The sequence below is a fragment of the Haliotis asinina genome, chromosome 7 (assembly GCF_037392515.1).
Source record: "Haliotis asinina isolate JCU_RB_2024 chromosome 7, JCU_Hal_asi_v2, whole genome shotgun sequence".
In the NCBI taxonomy this organism is placed as follows: Eukaryota; Metazoa; Mollusca; class Gastropoda; order Lepetellida; family Haliotidae; genus Haliotis; species Haliotis asinina.
In genome coordinates, this window is record NC_090286.1 from 54,448,588 (window position 1) to 54,468,145 (window position 19,558).

The 19,558-nt window shown below is 39.6% G+C and overlaps 1 protein-coding gene and 1 non-coding gene across 2 annotated transcripts in view; both read left to right on the plus strand.

The window, feature by feature from the left end:
* The window catches only part of LOC137290622 (rapamycin-insensitive companion of mTOR-like), a 39,389-nt gene extending 30,878 nt beyond the window's left edge, over window positions 1-8,511 (plus strand). The window contains exons 24-35 of the mRNA XM_067821685.1: window positions 5-111; window positions 684-771; window positions 1,304-1,396; window positions 2,065-2,171; window positions 2,425-3,675; window positions 4,150-4,309; window positions 4,991-5,066; window positions 5,503-5,634; window positions 5,987-6,145; window positions 6,988-7,111; window positions 7,468-7,606; window positions 7,884-8,511. Coding sequence (XP_067677786.1) covers window positions 5-111; window positions 684-771; window positions 1,304-1,396; window positions 2,065-2,171; window positions 2,425-3,675; window positions 4,150-4,309; window positions 4,991-5,066; window positions 5,503-5,634; window positions 5,987-6,145; window positions 6,988-7,111; window positions 7,468-7,606; window positions 7,884-8,003 — 2,556 coding nt within the window. The 3' untranslated portion in view covers window positions 8,004-8,511. The remainder of the gene's footprint in view (window positions 1-4; window positions 112-683; window positions 772-1,303; window positions 1,397-2,064; window positions 2,172-2,424; window positions 3,676-4,149; window positions 4,310-4,990; window positions 5,067-5,502; window positions 5,635-5,986; window positions 6,146-6,987; window positions 7,112-7,467; window positions 7,607-7,883) is intronic.
* LOC137292390 (U6 spliceosomal RNA) lies at window positions 1,435-1,540 on the plus strand. The gene has a single exon (XR_010957438.1). It is a non-coding gene; the product is annotated as a U6 spliceosomal RNA (small nuclear RNA).
* Window positions 8,512-19,558: the final 11,047 nt, after the last annotated feature.

Here is a 19,558-nt window from a genome sequence, read left to right on the forward strand (position 1 = left end):
CCAGACGTACAACCTGCGGTATGTGAAGATTGTTGAGGAGCAGCTGAATGAGGCGCTGACTACATACGAGAAGACGTACCAGGGACAGTTCACTCGGCGGTCAATACAAAAGTGAGTACACCACACACAGTAGAAGAATAGGATAGAGTAGCTTTGGAGTTGGAACCATAGTTTGTCAGGTCGGAGACTTGGTTTGATGCAAAACTAGTGCTTTAAGCTTCCGGGTGGGGGATTCCCTTTGTGATATTTATAGGATATTGTGGAAAGTTGCTGGGATGGATAGTCACTCAGCCTGTTTAAGGAAATATCCTCAACTTGAACTACTTTATGCTTTTCTCTTCTGATACATTCATAATCCAGGAGATGAGATTTGGTTTTAGCTTTTGTCATATTGTGTTGTATTGTATGTCATTTCTGTACATCAGTAATTTTATCATTTCCATGCCACCATGTTCAAGAAGTAATGATACTGCAATTCAAAGTTACACTCAGTAGGGCGATTGGGTAGCCTAGTGGCTAAAGTGTTCACTTGTTATGCTGAAGATCCAGGTTCGATTCCCATCATGGTTACAGTGTGTGATACATTTTTCTGGTGTCCCCTGCCATGACATTGCTGGGATATTGCTAAAAGTGGCGTAAAACCATGCTGACTTACTTACACTGAGTAACTGACTGACTTGCAGACGTCCCAAGAAAGATGTGTTCCTTCCTGTCCACCTGTATGGCCAGCTTTGTCAGCATGAAGAAGGCCTTGACCTGCTGAGGAAAGAGGTCAGTCATCATTGGATATATGTTTTTGTCACATGTGTAATTGTCCCCAGCTACAATGTGTTACAGGGGATTATGTATTCAGCCTCGGCTGTACATCCATCCGTGCATACGTCCGTCCGTATGTCCCGATTCTTGTTAATATGATATCTCGTGAACTGTTGTACCCAATGTCTTCAAATCTGGTGACAGTCTAAATTGGGGACACCAGTTGATTTTTGTGAATTTGAGCTTACTTCCAAGGTCTGTGATATTTGTATTGGTATGACTTTAACTAAATGGGCCAGCAGATTTCATTCAAGACCTGTAGATTTTAATGCCTGCAGGCTGCAGCAGGCGCTGATGGCCATCTGGCAAATTAAAGTATTGCAGACACTGCCGGTGACACTTTAAATCGTACTAGTTAAGGCTATTAATAATGTGCTGAGCCTCCACTCCATTATGGAGTATGGTCAAGGCTCATTCAGAAAATGCAAACAGCCAAAAGGTGATAGGAAGACAGCAGCCATTATATGTCTTTGTGTTCGTGATGCAGGAATGTGTGAAGGAATACATCCAGCATATTCACAGCCTTGAGCTCCTCAACGACCATGACGTCCTCAAGCTGAAGATTGCTCTTTGGGCAGTGGTAAGTTTTCCTTGGACAGTGTTTTCTTCCTCTTCTTTTCATCGAAAATGCAGTGTATATACTAAAATTGGAACTGTACAGAGAAGATTAGCATGTACCCTACGCAAGCATGACATGCAGATTCGTGAAGCTTTCCATGTGTTTGTGTTGTAAATAATAAAGAAGTTGTATATCCATGTCATACATTGTTATGCTACCTGTTTTACAGCTGGGGGGTGTTTATAGCCATTCGCAGATACCTGCTCTAACTGAGCAGCGTCTCCTGCCTTATGGCTGTGTGACTCTCTCTCCTTTAACCTGGACCTTATTATACACCGCTCTATCTAACTTAGTAGTGTCTCCTGCCTTATAGCTGTGTGACTCTCTCTCCTTTAATGTGGACCTTATTATACAACTCTCTCTCTAATTTAGTACTCTCTCCTGCCTTATGGCTGTGTGACTCTCTCCTTTAACTTGGACCTTATTATACAACTCTCTCTCTAACTTAGTAGTGTCTCCTGCCTTATGGCTGTGTGGCTCTCTCCTTTAACTTGGACCTTCTTATACAACTCTCTCTGTAACCTCATGATGCTTTATGCACCCGTGTATTAATTGAAACCTGAATTTGATTCTCTCCATGTGACCTGCTCAGTAACAGTCTTATTCCTGTCTCTGTCCCTGACTCACAGGGCCATGTGGGAACATCGGCGGATGGGGTGTCCTGGCTAGATGAGGAAAACGTTATCCCTGAGATCATCCGACTGGCCGAGGAGTGTGGAGTATTCTCAGTCCGTGGGCAAGTAGTGATCACTAAACTTTAGATGTGTTAAAAGATGACCTTTGTTAAAAGCTTCTGTAGTGCGTCCAGTTGTCAGTTCATCAGGCAGTATTACCACCAGTTAAGCTTGACCTAAGTTGACTGATTTTAGCATCACCACTTCCAGGGTTTTGGACGTAGGCTTTGACAACACTGCACCTCATGAAAACAATGCCTCCATATACAAAACATAGTAGTTACAGTTTTAAATGATAGGAAGTATTTGTTTCAGGACTGCATTCTATGTACTGGGGCTATTTGCTTGCACAAGGAAGGGTACAGAAATTCTGGCCCAATATGGCTGGGAATCACTGTGTTTTGTCCGAGGCGACAAATGGCCAGTGACGCTGGAACAGGGTTATTTCCCCTTGACTCTAGGTGGAGCCGGCAGTGTAAGCAATGTGAGTCTACTTAGTGCTTTCAAGCCAGAAGTGGACCGCGGTCAGATGTCCACTAACACGCAGTTGTCTTTCATTCAAGAAGAGGGAAAAGGAGATATATCCGATCAGTCTTTCACATGTGATAAGTCAGACACTCAGTCGGTGACAAACATTCCAACAAGCCTGGAGAAACTTAATGGTACCAATTCAAATGGACATTCACTTGGGAGTATACCCAAGAGCCGAACTTTGCCTCTTGAATCGGGGGACTTTAGTAGATATCAAAGCATGCCTGTGAGAGCGCTTGCGAATGGACAGCCTCACCCAATGGTACGTGTTCGAGCAGCAAGTGATGATGGTGATGTGTATGTGAAAGCAAATAGTTTGTCCATGAACTCATCAGTGATAGAGACATTTAGTGAGACTTTCAAGGAGAAAGCTGTTATGGGTGATAAGTTACTTACAGCAACGACCACCTCGGAGAGGCTGGAAACAGCAAGTGATCCGGGCCTGCCCGAAAACTGTGATGAGAAGGTGAAAGAGAAAGAAATTGTTTTCAAAATAGGGGGGTCAAATATACTCCGGGATGACCGCAGTAGTAGTGAGAGCTCCCACAAAAGTAAAAGTCGGACTAGTAGTTTTAACACAGACTCCACAACAAGTGGAGTTAGCTCATGTGACTCAGGAGCCCTGGCTGGCGGCCTTGGGCTCACTTCACTAAGTCCGATTGCAAGTACGTCTTCTCTCAATACAATAGCATCAAGTCAAGTAGCAGGTCAGCCTGACCCAAAAGAACCAGTCCACCCTTCATCTGTTCAACGTCGACTAGCGAAGTTGACTCGAGTTCCTAGTCTGCGACGACGTTCTGCCGCTCCCGCCCTCGGTATCTACCCAGCAAGCCATTCCACTGATCCCTCCACATTCACAAGTCACAGAGATGCTGTTGGGTATGCCACCTTGCGGATAATCAAACGGAAAAGGACTCTCAGCTCTGAAGGTGACTCTGATCCAGGTCCTGGTGTTCCAGCTTTTGGTGATGGCTTGATAAACAGAACGTACAGCACTGAGTCTGATAGCAGTGTCGACAGCAATATCTGGCTCAGGTAAGTTTACATTTTCTGTGACATGTCTGATGTAAAATGCTGTTACGTGAGATTTCAGTCTAATTGGGTGTGCCAAGTTGTAGATTTGCTGTGTTTTGCAGTGTGTTTTTCAGTAACCTATGTTTTTGCTTTGTCAAAATATGCGTTAAGTATTAGAAAGATTTGATACTTTATGAATGATAGCTTCGTTATTATATGATAATGCAGTGTTATAGTATAGATTCTCATACCATTGTCAAACAAAAGTGTTAGGAAGAGTAGTTTATATGCACATGGAGAAGTGTCCTTTTTAATTTATTGAACTGGATGAAAGACTGTTACTTAAAGAATCATTTACTCTTCTTTGTCATTCTGTTCATACTACTTGTGAGGCCCATTTGCAATGATATTGCAATTGTGATGTTGCTGGAAGATTGCTGAGAGCTGTGTAAGACTGAACTCACTAGTTCTGTTCAACTACTATGCTACTTGCAGCAGTATACGACGGAACATCAGCAGTGCCTCACTGCCTGACTACGATGGCCAGCAGTCTAGTCCATATAACACTCTCAACAAGGCCATCATCCAGCCCCATACCTCCACATCAAACTTTGTGGGGCTGTGTCTGCCTGTGGATATTTATATGGTGTTTGAGGTGAGTTGTTGTCGAGGTACTCTCAGACATCTACAACTTGCGATAATCGTAGATAATTACATGGTGTTTGAGGTGAGTTGCTGTCAAGGTACTCTCTGGCATCTGCAACTTGCCATAATCGTAGATAATTACATGTTGTTTGAGGTGAGTTGCTGTCAAGGTACTCTCTGGCATCTACAACTTGGAATGATTATGGGAAACCTTTTCTTCCTGTAAGATTTGTATGATATAGCTTTGTGATCATATTTTGCAAAGTTTTGCTCCTTGGCCACGTTCCTCAAAGCAATCGTAGTGCTATGACAGTTGTAATTCTCATACTTTAACATACACACATGGAACTGTCGTAGCGCTACGATCGACTTGAGGAACAGGCCCTGGTCACGAAGAGAAAGTTTGATCTGTATCTGCCAATCTGCTGTCTTATTCTAGAACAATGTTTTGTTAAAGGGAAGGGATGATTTTCAGTGTCCATCATTATTCAGTGTTCATATTTGTAAGGCTGCAATTATCATCTGAGAAAGGCAACTGACTGGAACCTCCAAAAGTACTAGAATCTGTACTTCTTTGAGAAAGTGTAATCACACATATCATTTGCAGGAAATATATACTAACATCAAGGTTAATATGTTATTGTTAGGGAGTATATGCTACAAGTTACAAAATGGTCTTGTTTGATGGCAGGTTATTGAGGGAGAGGACCAACGTTCCAATGTATCACTGCATCGCAGAGACAGCTATGTCATGGACAGGGAACAAGGTAGGTCTCAATCACATGGACAGGGAGGGCAGTGGGGTAGCCGAGCGGTTAAAGCGTTAGCGTGTCATGCCGAAGACCCATGTTTGATTCCCCACATGGTTACAATTTGTGAAGCCCATTTCTGGTGTCCCTTCGCCATGATATTGCTGGAATCTTGCTAAAGCTGTGTAAGACTCCCCATCATTTCCAGAGAACAGAGCAAGTCTCACCATTATTGTCAAGGAAAGTCATTCCATTTTGGACAGTTTAGGTCTCACAGTTACGTTCAGGAAAAATATCATCATAATGTTCAAGATACAAGTGTTTCTTTTTCAACAATAACTGTTAATGGGCCATTATTTTTGTGATATCAGTTTATAATGTATTTAGTTAATATATTGAACTGGAATCAATCATATCTCATACAGGACATATATTGGATTATATTGTGTTTCAGAGCGCAAGCTGACGTACAGTGTACCACCTCTTAAACCAGATGTTGATTTGGAGCATTCTGCTGACGTCTGTATTGTCTGTGTTGCCCAAGGGTCCCACAAGTCAATGTCCCATGATGCTCTATCTCATGATGGTAAGTTTGGTGATAAGTGGTCACAGTCTTGTCCTATTATTCCATATTTTCTGTCCTTCAAAGGATTATAGATTTGATGTTTTGATTTATTTCCCCTGAATTTTATTATCCAGACAATTTTAAGAATGCTGTGAATTACTGTATCCATGACATTGATATCCGGTCTGTAGACACACAGTGAAATGTAAAATTGTTTTGTCTTGACTTTCAGGTATCCTGTCAGTAGAGTCATAGAAACTGATATGTTATCCTGTATTCCTGATAATGATAAGTCCTGTAGTCCTGATAAACCCATAAAACCCTATAATAGCCTGGGAAGTTGTGTAACTAAACTGTGAACCTTGATCTTCAGATATCCCATCAATAGATGGGGTTACTGAACAGAAGGTGGATCTGGCTAATGGTCAGAGCTCACATGGGCTCAAGACAGGACGACCAAGAGTGGAGAGTATCAATGATGCCTCTTCAACAACTCCTGGTAGTGTCACTAGCACAAACAGCACAGACTCAGGTCAGCAATACTTTCTGTCTGATGCTGTTTTTGTCTTATGTCACTTTACACTTTCAGTATTGATCTTTTAGTGAAATTGTTTGCATATTAATTGCATATTTATCATGTAGAATTCATTTTATACCTTTCAACTTGTACAAATAATGCCAAGTGGTATGAATAGCCAGAATCTGCACTGTATAGTATCCAGGATTTCTCAGATCAAAGTTTAAGGAAGATCAAAGCGTAATGCAGATGAAAGTGTAATGCAGATCGAAGTGTATTACAGATGAAAGTGTAATGCAGATCGAAGTGTATTACAGATGAAAGTGCAATGCAGATCGAAGTGTATTACAGATGAAAGTGTAATGCAGATCGAAGTGTATTACAGATGAAAGTGTAATGCAGATCGAAGTGTATTACAGATCAAAGTGTAATGCAGATCAGAGTGTAATGCAGATCGAAGTGTATTACAGATGAAAGTGTAATGCAGATCAAAGTGTATTACAGATGAAAGTGTAATGCAGATCGAAGTGTATTACAGATGAAAGTGTAATGCAGATCGAAGTGTATTACAGATGAAAGTGTAATGCAGATCGAAGTGTATTACAGATGAAAGCGTAACAGGTCAAAGTTTAATGCATATCAAAGAGTAATACAGATCAAAGTATATGACAGATGGACGTGTAATTCAGATCAAAGTGTAATGCAATGTGTAACAGAGATCAAACTGTAACTCATATTAAAAGTGAAATGCATGTAATGCAGGTGTATGTTTAACACCGATTGAAGTGTAAAGTGTATCCATTTTTTAATCATATGGCTTGACTTGTGAGTCTGTATAGACCTTTATGGATTTTCAGCCTCCAAGAAACTCAGTGAGGAAAGCCCTAAAGGACGCAATCTGATTCGGAAGGAAATCATGAGACTGGTCATCAACCTTGGCAGTTCAGTGGGGGCAAAGGGCACGGAGCAGGGGCTCCTCAGGTAAGGAACAGGTCCAGAACACCTTTGTTAGGATCTTGTTGAACTGGTCAAGATCTGTTCGTGCTTATTGTAGAAGTTGACCAAACTGATGTGTTAGTTAGTGACATGTTCCATTGTTTGTCATCTTAACAGCTTGGATTGCTGTTCATGTGTTTTGAGTCACTGGATTGTCTAGTCCAGATATGATTATTTCAGTGGCAACAGTCACATGGCACTCTTCATTTCTGAGTGGGGCTTAAATGACTAACATAACCCAGAATCCACGAGGCAGAAGATGAGTGTCGTGTCACCGCCACCTTTCCCAGAGTCTATGTTACTGAGTTTTTATTGAGTTATTTACTGAGTTTATTTTTCAGCCTGAAACAGAAGTTCCCCAAAGCCTTCTGTGACATGTGTTTTTACTCTGAGGTGAGTCATCTACTAGCAACATACTCCTTCCGACTGGCCCCTCGGCGCTTCATACAAGAGCTGTTTGATGAGCTGGACATTTCAAAGGTAATAATATATCATATATTTGCCCGAGATACAAAACAAAAGCAGTCAGAAATACAGGGAAAAAATATTACTATGTGTCATGTTTGTGGGGTTTTGTCCAGGTCATGTGATCAAAAGTTTTTTCCATGGCTATTTCCTGGAAAGTAATTTCTGTCATTACTGTGATATACCTCATTGATGAAATGGTATTCTTGTAATTTTCATGATTATATTTCGAGTAGCAGTTGAAGGATTTCATCAGAAAAAATGCTAGTTGTTGTTTGTTTATTATTATCAGTTGCTGGAAGAGCCACGCATGCTGTTGGATGTTACTGAGCCAGATGAAGATGAAGGCTTTAAGCGTATGACACCAATACACCAGGGAAGTCTCGACACGTTCCCAGAATCCACTGCATGACATTGGCACACTTCCTGTTTCTGTTTTCTTCACTATAGGCTGGACTGAATAGTCATCCCAGCAACAACATGATTGGCTGAACCCAGGGACATAACTCTGTTCAACCCTTTCATGAACTGGTCACATTCTTAGTGCCATTGTTTAGTTATCTCCCTTGAATTCGTGTTCAAGCACTTAAAGTATTGACCTGATGATGATGGTGATGATGATGATGATGATGATGATGATGATGATGATGATGATGATGTTTAGTTGTAATGTAATGTAATAGCTGAAACAACAAATGTGACACCATGTCACCAGCCAAAATTACTGATGAATGAGGGTGGATGATGTGGATGAGTCTTTGATTCCCAACTCAACAAGACCATCCATCGTGTTTTCAAGTGCTATAGCATGGTGAGGTTGCTGAAGTAAGTGTGTAGCCCTCAAGACTCATTCAGAATCAAAATGTGACCCTTTGTATGATTTCATTTACATTTCACTACTGTGTAGACGGTAACAGGTTGTAGTAATGATGCTGGCTGTAAATACCTGATGATTAACTTTCAGTAGGTGTAACAAATGAACCTCTATGAGGTTACTATGGTTACTGGTAATAGTGTCTGTGATAAGTTGTACGATAATGTCATTCTCATGAGGGCGAAAGATGATCCAGATGATGTGTCTGTGATGCTTTCTTTACAATTAATGTTGTAGTTTAAATTAGATATTAACATCAACATTATTTAACTTTCCGTATATTTTCACTTCTTTGTTATTACACAGAAACAGAAAATCTTTCTCTATTTCTGTGGTTATTAAATCACAAATTTTGGACATGTTCTCTCAGACAAGATATTGATGATTCTTTTGCTATGTAAATACCTTTATATTCATTTTAGAATTGCAATAATTTATTTTATGATTATCAAATTTTTAGAAACAAAATTCCATGCTCTTATTATGATTCATATGGTGATGATGCATGATGTTCAGGATAATGTCACCATGGTGGCAGAGATATTCCAGAGTGTGACAACAAGGATATGATTTAATATTTGTGCCATAATTCCTTGTTGTGACCAAGTTTGAAAGTTCGATGTGACGACGGTTTGGTGGGACGTCTTTAAACAAACACCATTGACGAGGCAATAGAAGAATGCAGGGAGAGTGACTGTAAACTTCCCGTGATGACCTGGTCATCCATATTGAGATATCACTGATACAAGCATTACATTTCCATTTTTATCTGTTGGAACTGGACTCTTGGAATATAGGCACTTGAATCACAAAGTTCAAACCACCACAATCGTTATGGCAGTGTGTAATGGAAAGAGATGTGTGGCTGTTTTTTGCCAAGATTTTTATTGTTTAGGTGGAGGCTGTGTAGAAACTATTGATAGGTTTTGGTGTCCTTGAGATTTGTAGCTGTAGTAGTTGCATTTAGGAACCCCTTAAATCTTTAAGTTTTAGGGATCGGTTGGCTAGCCTCTTGGTGAAAGCGTTTGCTCATCATGCTGAAGACCCGGGTTTGATTCCCCATATAGGTACAATATGTGAAGCCCATTTCTGGTGATATTGCTGGAATGTTGGTTAAAGTGGTGTAAAACTTATTTTTTATCATGAGGACCCATTGGACTTCATGAGGTTAGTACACTACATGCTGTTAAGTATGTCCCATTATCTGCTGTCATGGAATTGAACTAACCATTGTTTTTACTTTTATCACCTTTATCACTGCATATTTGTAATCGGAAATGAAATGGAAAATATTTACTTGACTTATGCACATTTCACGGATCTGTGTCTGTTCTTGTGAAGTCTTGTTGTGTGCACTTTTCTTGTGGCAAGCATCATGTGTTTGATTTGATTTGAAACTGTGTGAAATGAAGTTACGTGACTGCAACATGATGTAAGCTTTCTTCATATTAGCTACATCCAATGTTGCTCCCTTCAATTCATTGATACAAAGATTTATGAGCATGCCCCCTGCATATGTTGATGCATAGCAAGAACATACTGTATGTTTGTATGGCAGATCTTACTCCTGTGCTTCAGTACCTGCTGGGCTTGTCTAGACATTAGAGGTCATTGTTCAACCCTGAGTCTGTGTACAATGTCAGTATTGGAATAAAAATCTATTTGTACATGTTAATACTTAAATAGGGGTGGTGTGGTAGCTGAGTAGTCATCTTGTAGCTCTGAAGAAATATCAGATAACAAAAACAATAAAGAGGGTTTGCATTACTACACCGAATGCAATTTAAGGATACATTAAATTTGGAAAAATTAAAAACTTAACTGCAAAACTCATACTTTGAAGAAAGGGAGAGATTTCTCCCAATTTGCGGGGTGTGGTGGCATAGCTGACTAAAGCGCCAGGCAAATGATCCAGCGAGGTTGAGGTGTCGGGATCGAGCCCACCTGTGACCAGGTGTAAAACCCTTGGAGTCAACTTTGTGTGCAGACTCTTTCCGTGTTGTCACAACCCCAGGTGTGCAGTACACAACCCTGTGCACTTAAAAGAATCCACAAATCCGTTGGTATATGACCAGATCCATGAATGAATACGTGCATACACCTAGTTGCAGGTACAGTGGTTAGCACCATCTGTTCATGGTGTAATCTTCAACTTGGTAAGGCATCCTCATACAGATTATCATAATGCATTCATGATGCATTCTCATGGGACCTTTTCTGGATACATTTTCATTTTCTTGACACATTCTTTTGTTGTCATGATACTCTCCTCTGATTCATTCTCTTGTCTCTTGGTGCATTCTCATGTTGCTTTCCTCTTGACGTCTCATACATTAAATTGGTCTGTTCTCATGGTGCATTCTTCTTATGACTTAAAAACAATCCCCATACTGTGAGAAAGAATTGTGACCTCAACTAGCAGAATAATACGACTAAGCAGTAGACAGCATTCTGCTATTGGCCTAATTTTTTTTGGTTTACAAAAAATGTTTGAATGGTTTCCGAATGGAATGCTCTCTCTCTCTCTCTCCCTCACTCACTCACTCACTTATTCAAGTACTGAATCATGCACTCACCCACCCACATGGAATGCATCAATACTGAACTGAATGAAAGACAACTGTGAAGAGGGATGTGTGAAACTCACAAAGACAAGACTCGGCCTTTCATCTGTGTGGGGATGAATATTTCTGTGTCCTGCTGGAAGGTGTTCAGTGTTGGATACTGTATGAATACTGTACGAATACTAGATGGTTCACTGCTCTCACGCTTGTCACAGGAGGTAGTTCAGTTTGTTTGGATAGCCAGGTTATATTATTGTGTTGACATTATTCCATCCTGGGAACTCGAGTCATTGCTCATAAAATCAACCACTACTTTCTCTAGCATGGATTCGGTTATGAAAAGGTTGAAGTATCACTGTGTTTGGTGATGCATACTTTTAAGTGATGTCTTGAGACAGAAATATGTAGATAATAAACTTCATCATATAGTTGTGCTTCCTTATAAGTTCACTAACTGCTCCCTCATTCACAGCTGTTTTGAAGAGCAAAAACATGGCAACAAATTCCATCCTTCAAATCAAATGCATTTTAATGTGATTTACAGCCTTTTAACGCCTTTTAGATTGTTTCAAATTTTTATATATGATTATCTGCGGGTGCTTTGTGATTTTCACTTCTTCCCACACCTTGTACTTTTTCAAGAAATGACCGATGTTGTTTCTGTAGAAATGTAAAGAACATGCCTAGTGAAAATGATCATGGTGCCATTCGCATTCATCGAGTGATAATCAAAACAGCCATCCTCATGCTCCAAGATGAAATGTAACAGCCACTCAATGAAAGTATTCATGTAACATTAGCAGGTCCATGATGCTTATGCATATGCAGAGCTGGGTGTGTTCCTTATAGGACGGATGTGACAGGAAAGGTGTCGTCATGTCATGTAGTGCAGCTGAAGCGTATCAGTTGCTGTAACACATGAACCTTGATTGACATGCCGTCAGGACTTTACTTTAGGACCTTGAATGGCAGATCTTTTATGGACTGGCATCATATTCCTGATGCACTTAGTCTCTGCTTCTTGAATCACTGGGCCCTGAGTAGTCACAAACTAGCTTCAGTCTTCTCAACTTGAATTTTTATGACTTGATTTAAAAACTGACGGACATACAGTTTTGGTTTCAACAAAGTGTAGCACTGTTTTCTATGTGGGGCATTGGGGTAACCCAGCAGTTTAAACATTTACTTGCCACGCTGATTCCCCATATGGGTATGATGTGTGAAGCCCATTTCTGATGTTCCCCAGCTGTGGTATTGCTGGAATATTGCTAAAAGCAGCATAATACCCAACTCATCTGGTATGTCAGATGTAAAGATCTGATTAAAAATAAGTCTAAACTATACTCACTCAATCTGCAAGTTTACAACCCTAGTGACTGCTGTAAACTTTGTTGACTGTTCATCATTAAAGTGTTGACATAGGACAAACACAGTCTAAGTAAACTTAGTCTCAGTGTATTTCGTTACACTCCACCACTGAGTCTAACAAAACCTAGTAGAAGGTCGCATCAGATAACCTTTGAGCAACCAATGACACTCAAATCAAACGCAAGATGGTTAAACAGATTTAACCAATCAGACAATGCCTACTATTTAGGGATCGGAGGGACTTTCAAGATATTCAGGCCACTGACACTGATCTCTCCACAAGCAAAAATCCGCATATAACACAATTATTTGACTTGCAGTATATACGCTTTGGGGTTTCTGTTTGGTTACCATTAGTTAATATTTCCATAATATGACATCCTTGAATATTGCCCAAAGCACCATTTTCAGCGAATGTTCACTCAAAGTCGTCATGGTTGTACGTAAGCTGTCACCGGGAAGCAAGCGTAAGCTGAATAGCATTTGGAATCGTTCAGGTACGAACCTTTTCAAGATAAAATGTTCAAAAGGTATGTGTGAATGTCCACTTTCGCGATTTGGTAAGCTGTGTTCTGATTGGTCAATCTCAAAGGTTACCTAACGCGACCTCCCATAAGGTTTTGTTAGACTCAGTAGTGGAGTGTAACGAAAGTTTACTTAGACTGAGGACAAACATAGAAAACACCGTGTCTGTCAATGTGTTATAAGGGTCAGGCCGTGAGCCACTACTGCACAAGTTGGCCAAGAGTGGACGGACTGCAGTTTCACAGACAGTAGCTTCAAACAGCAGGTTTTAGGGAGATTAACCTCATTTGCAATGATTAGGTTGTCAAGTATAGTAAATGATAAGTGTTTATTAGATTGTCTCATTTGTGCTTTTTATCAAATTTAATCATTTAGTTATTCATCATCAATTTAGCACAGACTCACCCATGTTTAATATTGTAGGAATGAGGTGTTATTATCTTTAACACAGTTACAGTCTTTCAGATGGAATGTATAGAAGTGTACCTGGTGTATCTAATAGATAGTCAGTGGATATCATTGACCATGGTATAAATGTTACACAACTTACTTTTATTGTCACAGATCATGTTGTAATTGTCACACAGTGTAATTTTCACAAACCCAGCTATGATTGTCTCAATCAGTTTCAGGATTTGTCACCGATAATGAGATGATTACAGACCATATATTACGAGTGTTAAGATGCTAAGACAATGAAGAAATAACGAAGGAGTCAGTTAAGAAATCTGTATTATTACTGTATGTTTATTTCTCTACTAGATAACCAACTTAAGTTTCAAATTGGAAAGTGGAAAATAAAATATTTCAGAGTTATATTTAAAACAAGAATTATAATGCAAGTTCTGTATTCCTTGTTTTCTGTTTCTGTCCATCATAGGAAAATGCTGAGACAGTTCATGAATTCTCACTGTAGTACTTAACATTGGATGTTTGTGAGATCTTTGAAGAATGGATTCTGATGCAGTCTCAGGAGACTCATACTTTCATAATTAGTGGTCACAATGTCTTTGTCTGAGCAGGGTTGTTTCCCCTGTATAGTTTGTGCCCATGTGCAGTTACCTCCCTTGACTTGCCCAGTTTTTAGTTTGTTTGGATGTCACTACCACCCCTGTGCTCATGCTGTCACATTAGTGTTAAACATCTGAGACAAGCGTCAGCTAAGTCTTTCCTTGCACTTGACATGCCGTAATATAAGTCTAATATTCACTTACTGTTGTTACTGAAATGAAATGGTATAAAACTCCTGTGTGTGAGCAAGTCCATTTGTTATTTGTCAAAGAAACATAGTGCACCAACCTTCTATATAGGTCTTAGATAATAATGCTCAACAGATTATTGTTTAACTTTGTACAAAGTTTGTTTATCTATTTATTGCTTTGTGTGCAGTGGAAATGATGGATAAATGATGGATTTCTGGTTTCCCCTGCCGTGATATTGCTGGAATATTTCTAAAAGCAGCGTAAAACCATACTTACTCACTTAGAGATAAGTTCTGCACCTTATGTTAACAGGTTTTTTTTGAGTTCTGTATCTGCTTCACAAGTGCACACCCTTGTCCTTATGCTTGTGTTTCTATGATCACTGCTGAGGTCAGTTAGTTGTATCTTTCATGTTGAGTTTTCTGCTCTTTCCATTTGTGCTGACTACAGTAGATATTCATAACATTAGTTATATTCAACGTTACATTTTCTTTGTAAAGTAATATTTCTGGAATGTTTGGTGTCAGTTCCCATTCAGGATTTGAATCTGCTGTCTGACTATTTGCAAGTGCAAAATGTGGATTCACATTCCAGGTGAGAGTCCTCCAGGTGAGAAATCACAAATAAAGTTTAATCCCAAATATTACCTTGTATCTTTACACTTTTTTAAAAAGCATTGCTCATAGTAGCTATTTATTATGAAAATGGTATGCATATGAGGCAATGAGGCAATGAAGTTGACACAATCCATGTCCATGTTCATTGTAGTGTTAATCTAATCTTTAGTTATTCTTCAGTATTTGCGGAGGCTTTTAAGCTGTTAAATATGTTTAAGGCCAGAATAATTGTATTTCTTGTTTTATGGATTCTTGTTCTCAGAAAACCTAAAGGCAGGAGGAAATTTCTTTTATGAAATCACCAGTCAAAATAATATTTCTTTTCAGTGCTAAAAGTGTTTTACTTTTGGCAACTTTTGATGTGTATATGTAAGTTTACATTTTTAGCCAGTGAAAATATTAGGATTTTATTTTCTGAGTGAGAGAATTAATTTTTTCTTATTCTTGAAAATATATGACCAGTGGATCCATAAAACAAGAAATAAAATTGACCTGGCCTAAAGATGCAATTTCACTTTGAAACAAATGTATTGGTATTTGCACTCAAACATTTCAACTTATTAATCATGTGAAATACCTGTGTTGTGTACATGTAGTGAAGTTAAAATCACCATGACACTTTTGTGACTTTCTCTTGTGGATACCTCTGGCCGAACATAGTGCAGTGTCCAGTGTTGAGTTCATTCCCTTAGTTGTACCAGGATCCACTGATACTGAGTCCAGATCCTGGGTAATATCTTTGCTTTTCAACATGCTGCCCATGTGTATTGAGTTATCTAAAATACAAGAAAGCAGCATGACACCTTTATGATTTACTCATGTGGATACAGTTTGTCTAACATACTGCAGTTGTCAGCGCTGAGTTCCTTCCCTTAGTTGTACCAGGATCCAATGATATTGAGTACAAATTCTGGTTAAGATCTTTGGTTTTCAATGTCCTACCTATGTGTAGTATTGTGGGGTTATTCAAAATAATAACCAGCACCACGGACTTCCCCTCAAACAGTTCACACAACTGAAAGAAAGTTTTAACAGATGGCTAATATAATTTACTCAAGGCATATTTTATGCATCAAGTGATACCTTAGCACTAAGTGTGAAAATATGTTAACTTACTTCTAATAAACGTTATTGCTGTTACATGAATCTGACACACCACTATTCAGTGACCGGAAAGGGTAAGACGTGAAACCAATGATATTAGGATGATGTTTCTTGGTTTGTCCCAACATTTCAGGCATTCAGAGTTTTCACAGATTGGTAAATGTGCAGGACCTGTATTACTATCTGCTTGTTGAGTGAAATAACACTTTGATGTAACGGAAATATGCTATTCACATTTTGATAAGGTTCAAATCATTGATTCCATAGAAAACTATTGTGTGTTATCAAGTTTGGTTAAATATCTAGGCCTATTGTAAGCCTGGATCCAAGTCACTACATCTTCTGGATCCCATACTTGCTGTTGAGTGGTGTTCTGGTTGATGACCCATGCCTTGATTTTCAAAATGGTTGTTTGGTGTCACAAAGAACATTTTTATGGTTACTCACATAAGAAGTTAGCTTAGAGGGCTGTTTTCCTGTAGGTGTTTAAGCACATAGTTATTTATCCAGTTTTAAATGGATACAGTTTCAAATAATAAATCTGTGTTTAAGTAAAGCTGTGAATTTTTGTGATCCTTATCAAAGGGTGAGTGGTATACTTGAAGCAACGTTGAACTGAATTCTCTCAATCTTTGGTCATCAAGGATCCTATCTGACCACCTCAATGCCCTGTGCTGCTTATATGTTGAACATGAACTTGATGTGCATTGTAAGCTATGTGTGTACTGACGACTGTTATAGGTATTTCAGATTCAATGTCATTATGTTGAATGTGGTATGATGTTTTGGTAGGTGGATTGGCTTGGTCTTGGTGTGGCTCATCCATATACTGATAATGCTTTGTACTGAATATACCTGTTTTGATCTGTGGTCCATTTTCAAATTATGTTTTATTTCTCACATCTAGCATGCTTGTACATTATCACATTTGTGTCAGTAACCAAAGACTGTATATACGGAGAGCTGTGTTCATGTACAATTCAGATCTATAACTACTGTAAGAATTGACAGAGTGATGTGAATGTGATCTTCTGGTGATATGTGTACAGTCAGATTTTATATGCTCACAAGAGAAATGTCAATAAATTATGTAAATTATGTGCAAAGTTTGTTTATTGAAGTCATTTCTGACAGACCAACATCCCAGTGAGTTGGTAAGTTTCAAACTGACAAGGAAAGAGGAAACGGCGTTCCTCTCCAGTGTCATTGTACACTTTCACTTCTTACATTCACTGACTCACATGCAACATGTGTTTCCCAGTGTATGCAACCAGTATGTGGAACATCAGTACATGTAAATAGCAACCAGATGACACAAGGATTAGTTGGTTTGGTTGTTGTTTATCGCCGCACTCAGCAATGTGCTATGTGGTGGCAGTCTGTAAATTACTGAGCCAGTGATCAACATCAAGAGCATGGATCTACGCAGTTTGGTTATGACATGCATGCCAGCGAGTCTGGCAACCTGATCACGTTAGTTGCCTGTTATGACCAGCATGGGTTACTGAAGACCAATTCTAACCCGGATCTTCACGGATGTGACACAAGGAGGATGGTTGCAAGACAGATAAGGCTGTGGGGTCGATTGCAAAGACATTATAACCAAGAGGAAACTTAAAAGTTGACACTGGTTGAATATTTGAAAAACATATACAGCTGCAGGTAGATTACTCCGCAATATTCCAGCTGTATGGCGGCAGTCTGCAAATAATCGAGTCTGGACAGTCCAGGGATTGTCTGGTCCAAACTCGATTATTTACTGTTGCCATAAAGCTGGCCTTAAAAAAAACCAACCAACCTATTAATATCTTCCACGAGCTGAGTGGTTTCATTGGCAGAATCACTGCAAGCAGTTAATAAGCAGGATGGTTGTAATATATAAATGTAGAATGGTACCAGCAGGACTTGTTTGGTGATGACCAGAGGATTGGGCTCTGGTTGGTAAAACTTATTTCAAGGAGGACTGAACGAGGATTATGTTAGCAATATGTTTACGGGATGATTGCAAGATGATGCTATTGGTGATTTCAATATGCCACCAGCAAGATGATTATGAGGACTTGACAATTTCGTCATGATTGCTAGAGGGCTCTCAAGATTGAAGGATGATGCTTGCATGAAATGACAGTAGATGACTGCAAAGTTGTTTGATAGGAAGAAGATGCGCCATGAGGATTACAACAGATGATGTCAGCAGGATTACAAGAAAACTATACCAGCAGAATTACAAGGTGATGCCAGAAGGATTACAATATGACGCCAGCAAGATTACAAGAAGATGGTGCCAGCAGGATTACAAGAAGACTGCACCAGCAGGAATACAAGAAGAAGATGCCGACTGGATTACAAGGAGATGGTGCAAGAAGGATTACAAGAAGAACATGCTGTCCGGATTACAAGGAGACGGTACGGTGCCAGAAGGATTACAAGAAGAAGATGCCGACCGGATTACAAGGAAATGGTGCCAGCAGGATTACAAGAAGGACATTCCGACCGGATTACAAGGATATGGTGCCAGCAGGATTACAAGAAGAAGATGCTGACCGGATTACAAGGAGATGGTGCCAGCAGGATTAAAAGAAGATGAAGCCCAATGTATCAATTAATGCAGCTCAGTCATTTAATTTGTTTCAGTAGGCAGTGTCACTTAAGGAGAATAAGTTTCATGGGCTATTTTGGCGCATTGAACCTGCGTATTGTGAACATTTTCATAACTAAACCATTGCCAGAACACTCCCATTAACAACCTGGACTCGCATCATATTAGTTTCAACCAGGAAATGTATTATGCATTAATCATAAAGAACTAACAATCAACAAAACTGCATCTTCTGGTGTGAGTCATGTTATCATTCTGCATAGATAACGTCATGTTGTGCCCATTGTCGGTAACCCAGAGTGCAATACAACATAAAATATACATAAAATATAGCTCGTTCGAGAGATCGAGAGAGAGAGAGAGAGAGAGAGAGAGACCTCACTATGGATACACCTATGACTACTGTCGTCACACATCCTCAATACATGCAGCGTTGTTGGCGGTCAAACCTCATAGACTCCATGATGCTACGTTTTGTGATCGTGCAACGCTTGCAATACTTGAGACGATGTATCACAGCACGTCGGCAAGATGATCATATATGCCTCTGGTTAATCTGCGACATCGCCAACTGCATCCCGGGCCTAGATTTTCTAAGCTCTCTTAGCGCTAAGACAGTCGTAAGTGCCATACATTAACATTAACTTACAACTATCTTAGCGCTAAGTGACCTTCGAAAAAATTGGTCCTGGGTTAACAAGTCCGATTACTGACTAACGCACAATCCCTGAATATATATAATTTCTATAGAAACAAATAATAACAACTACAAATTTGTTCTTTTTAAAGAAGCCCTCGTGAGTTGGGGGGATTCTGAACCTGGGGAAGTCTAGACTTGTTTCTTATAGGGCTTTAAGTTTAACAGTGCAGAAGGGGGTGGACGGAACAATGACGCACTGAGACACACTAATCCGAGTAGTGCCAGATCTGTGAGACTTCAAGTCATTGACGAGGGCATGCCCGTGTGCAAGTAAGAGGAACTTCGGAGGTTCAGGTTGCAGGTCTGGGGTAAGTGCTGGTCACATGTTTCATCTAGACAGCAGTGATGGCCTCCAGTTAGTTTATCGACGTTGAGCGTAGCGTTACGCTGATGCGTGTGTTGTTCAACGTTCTG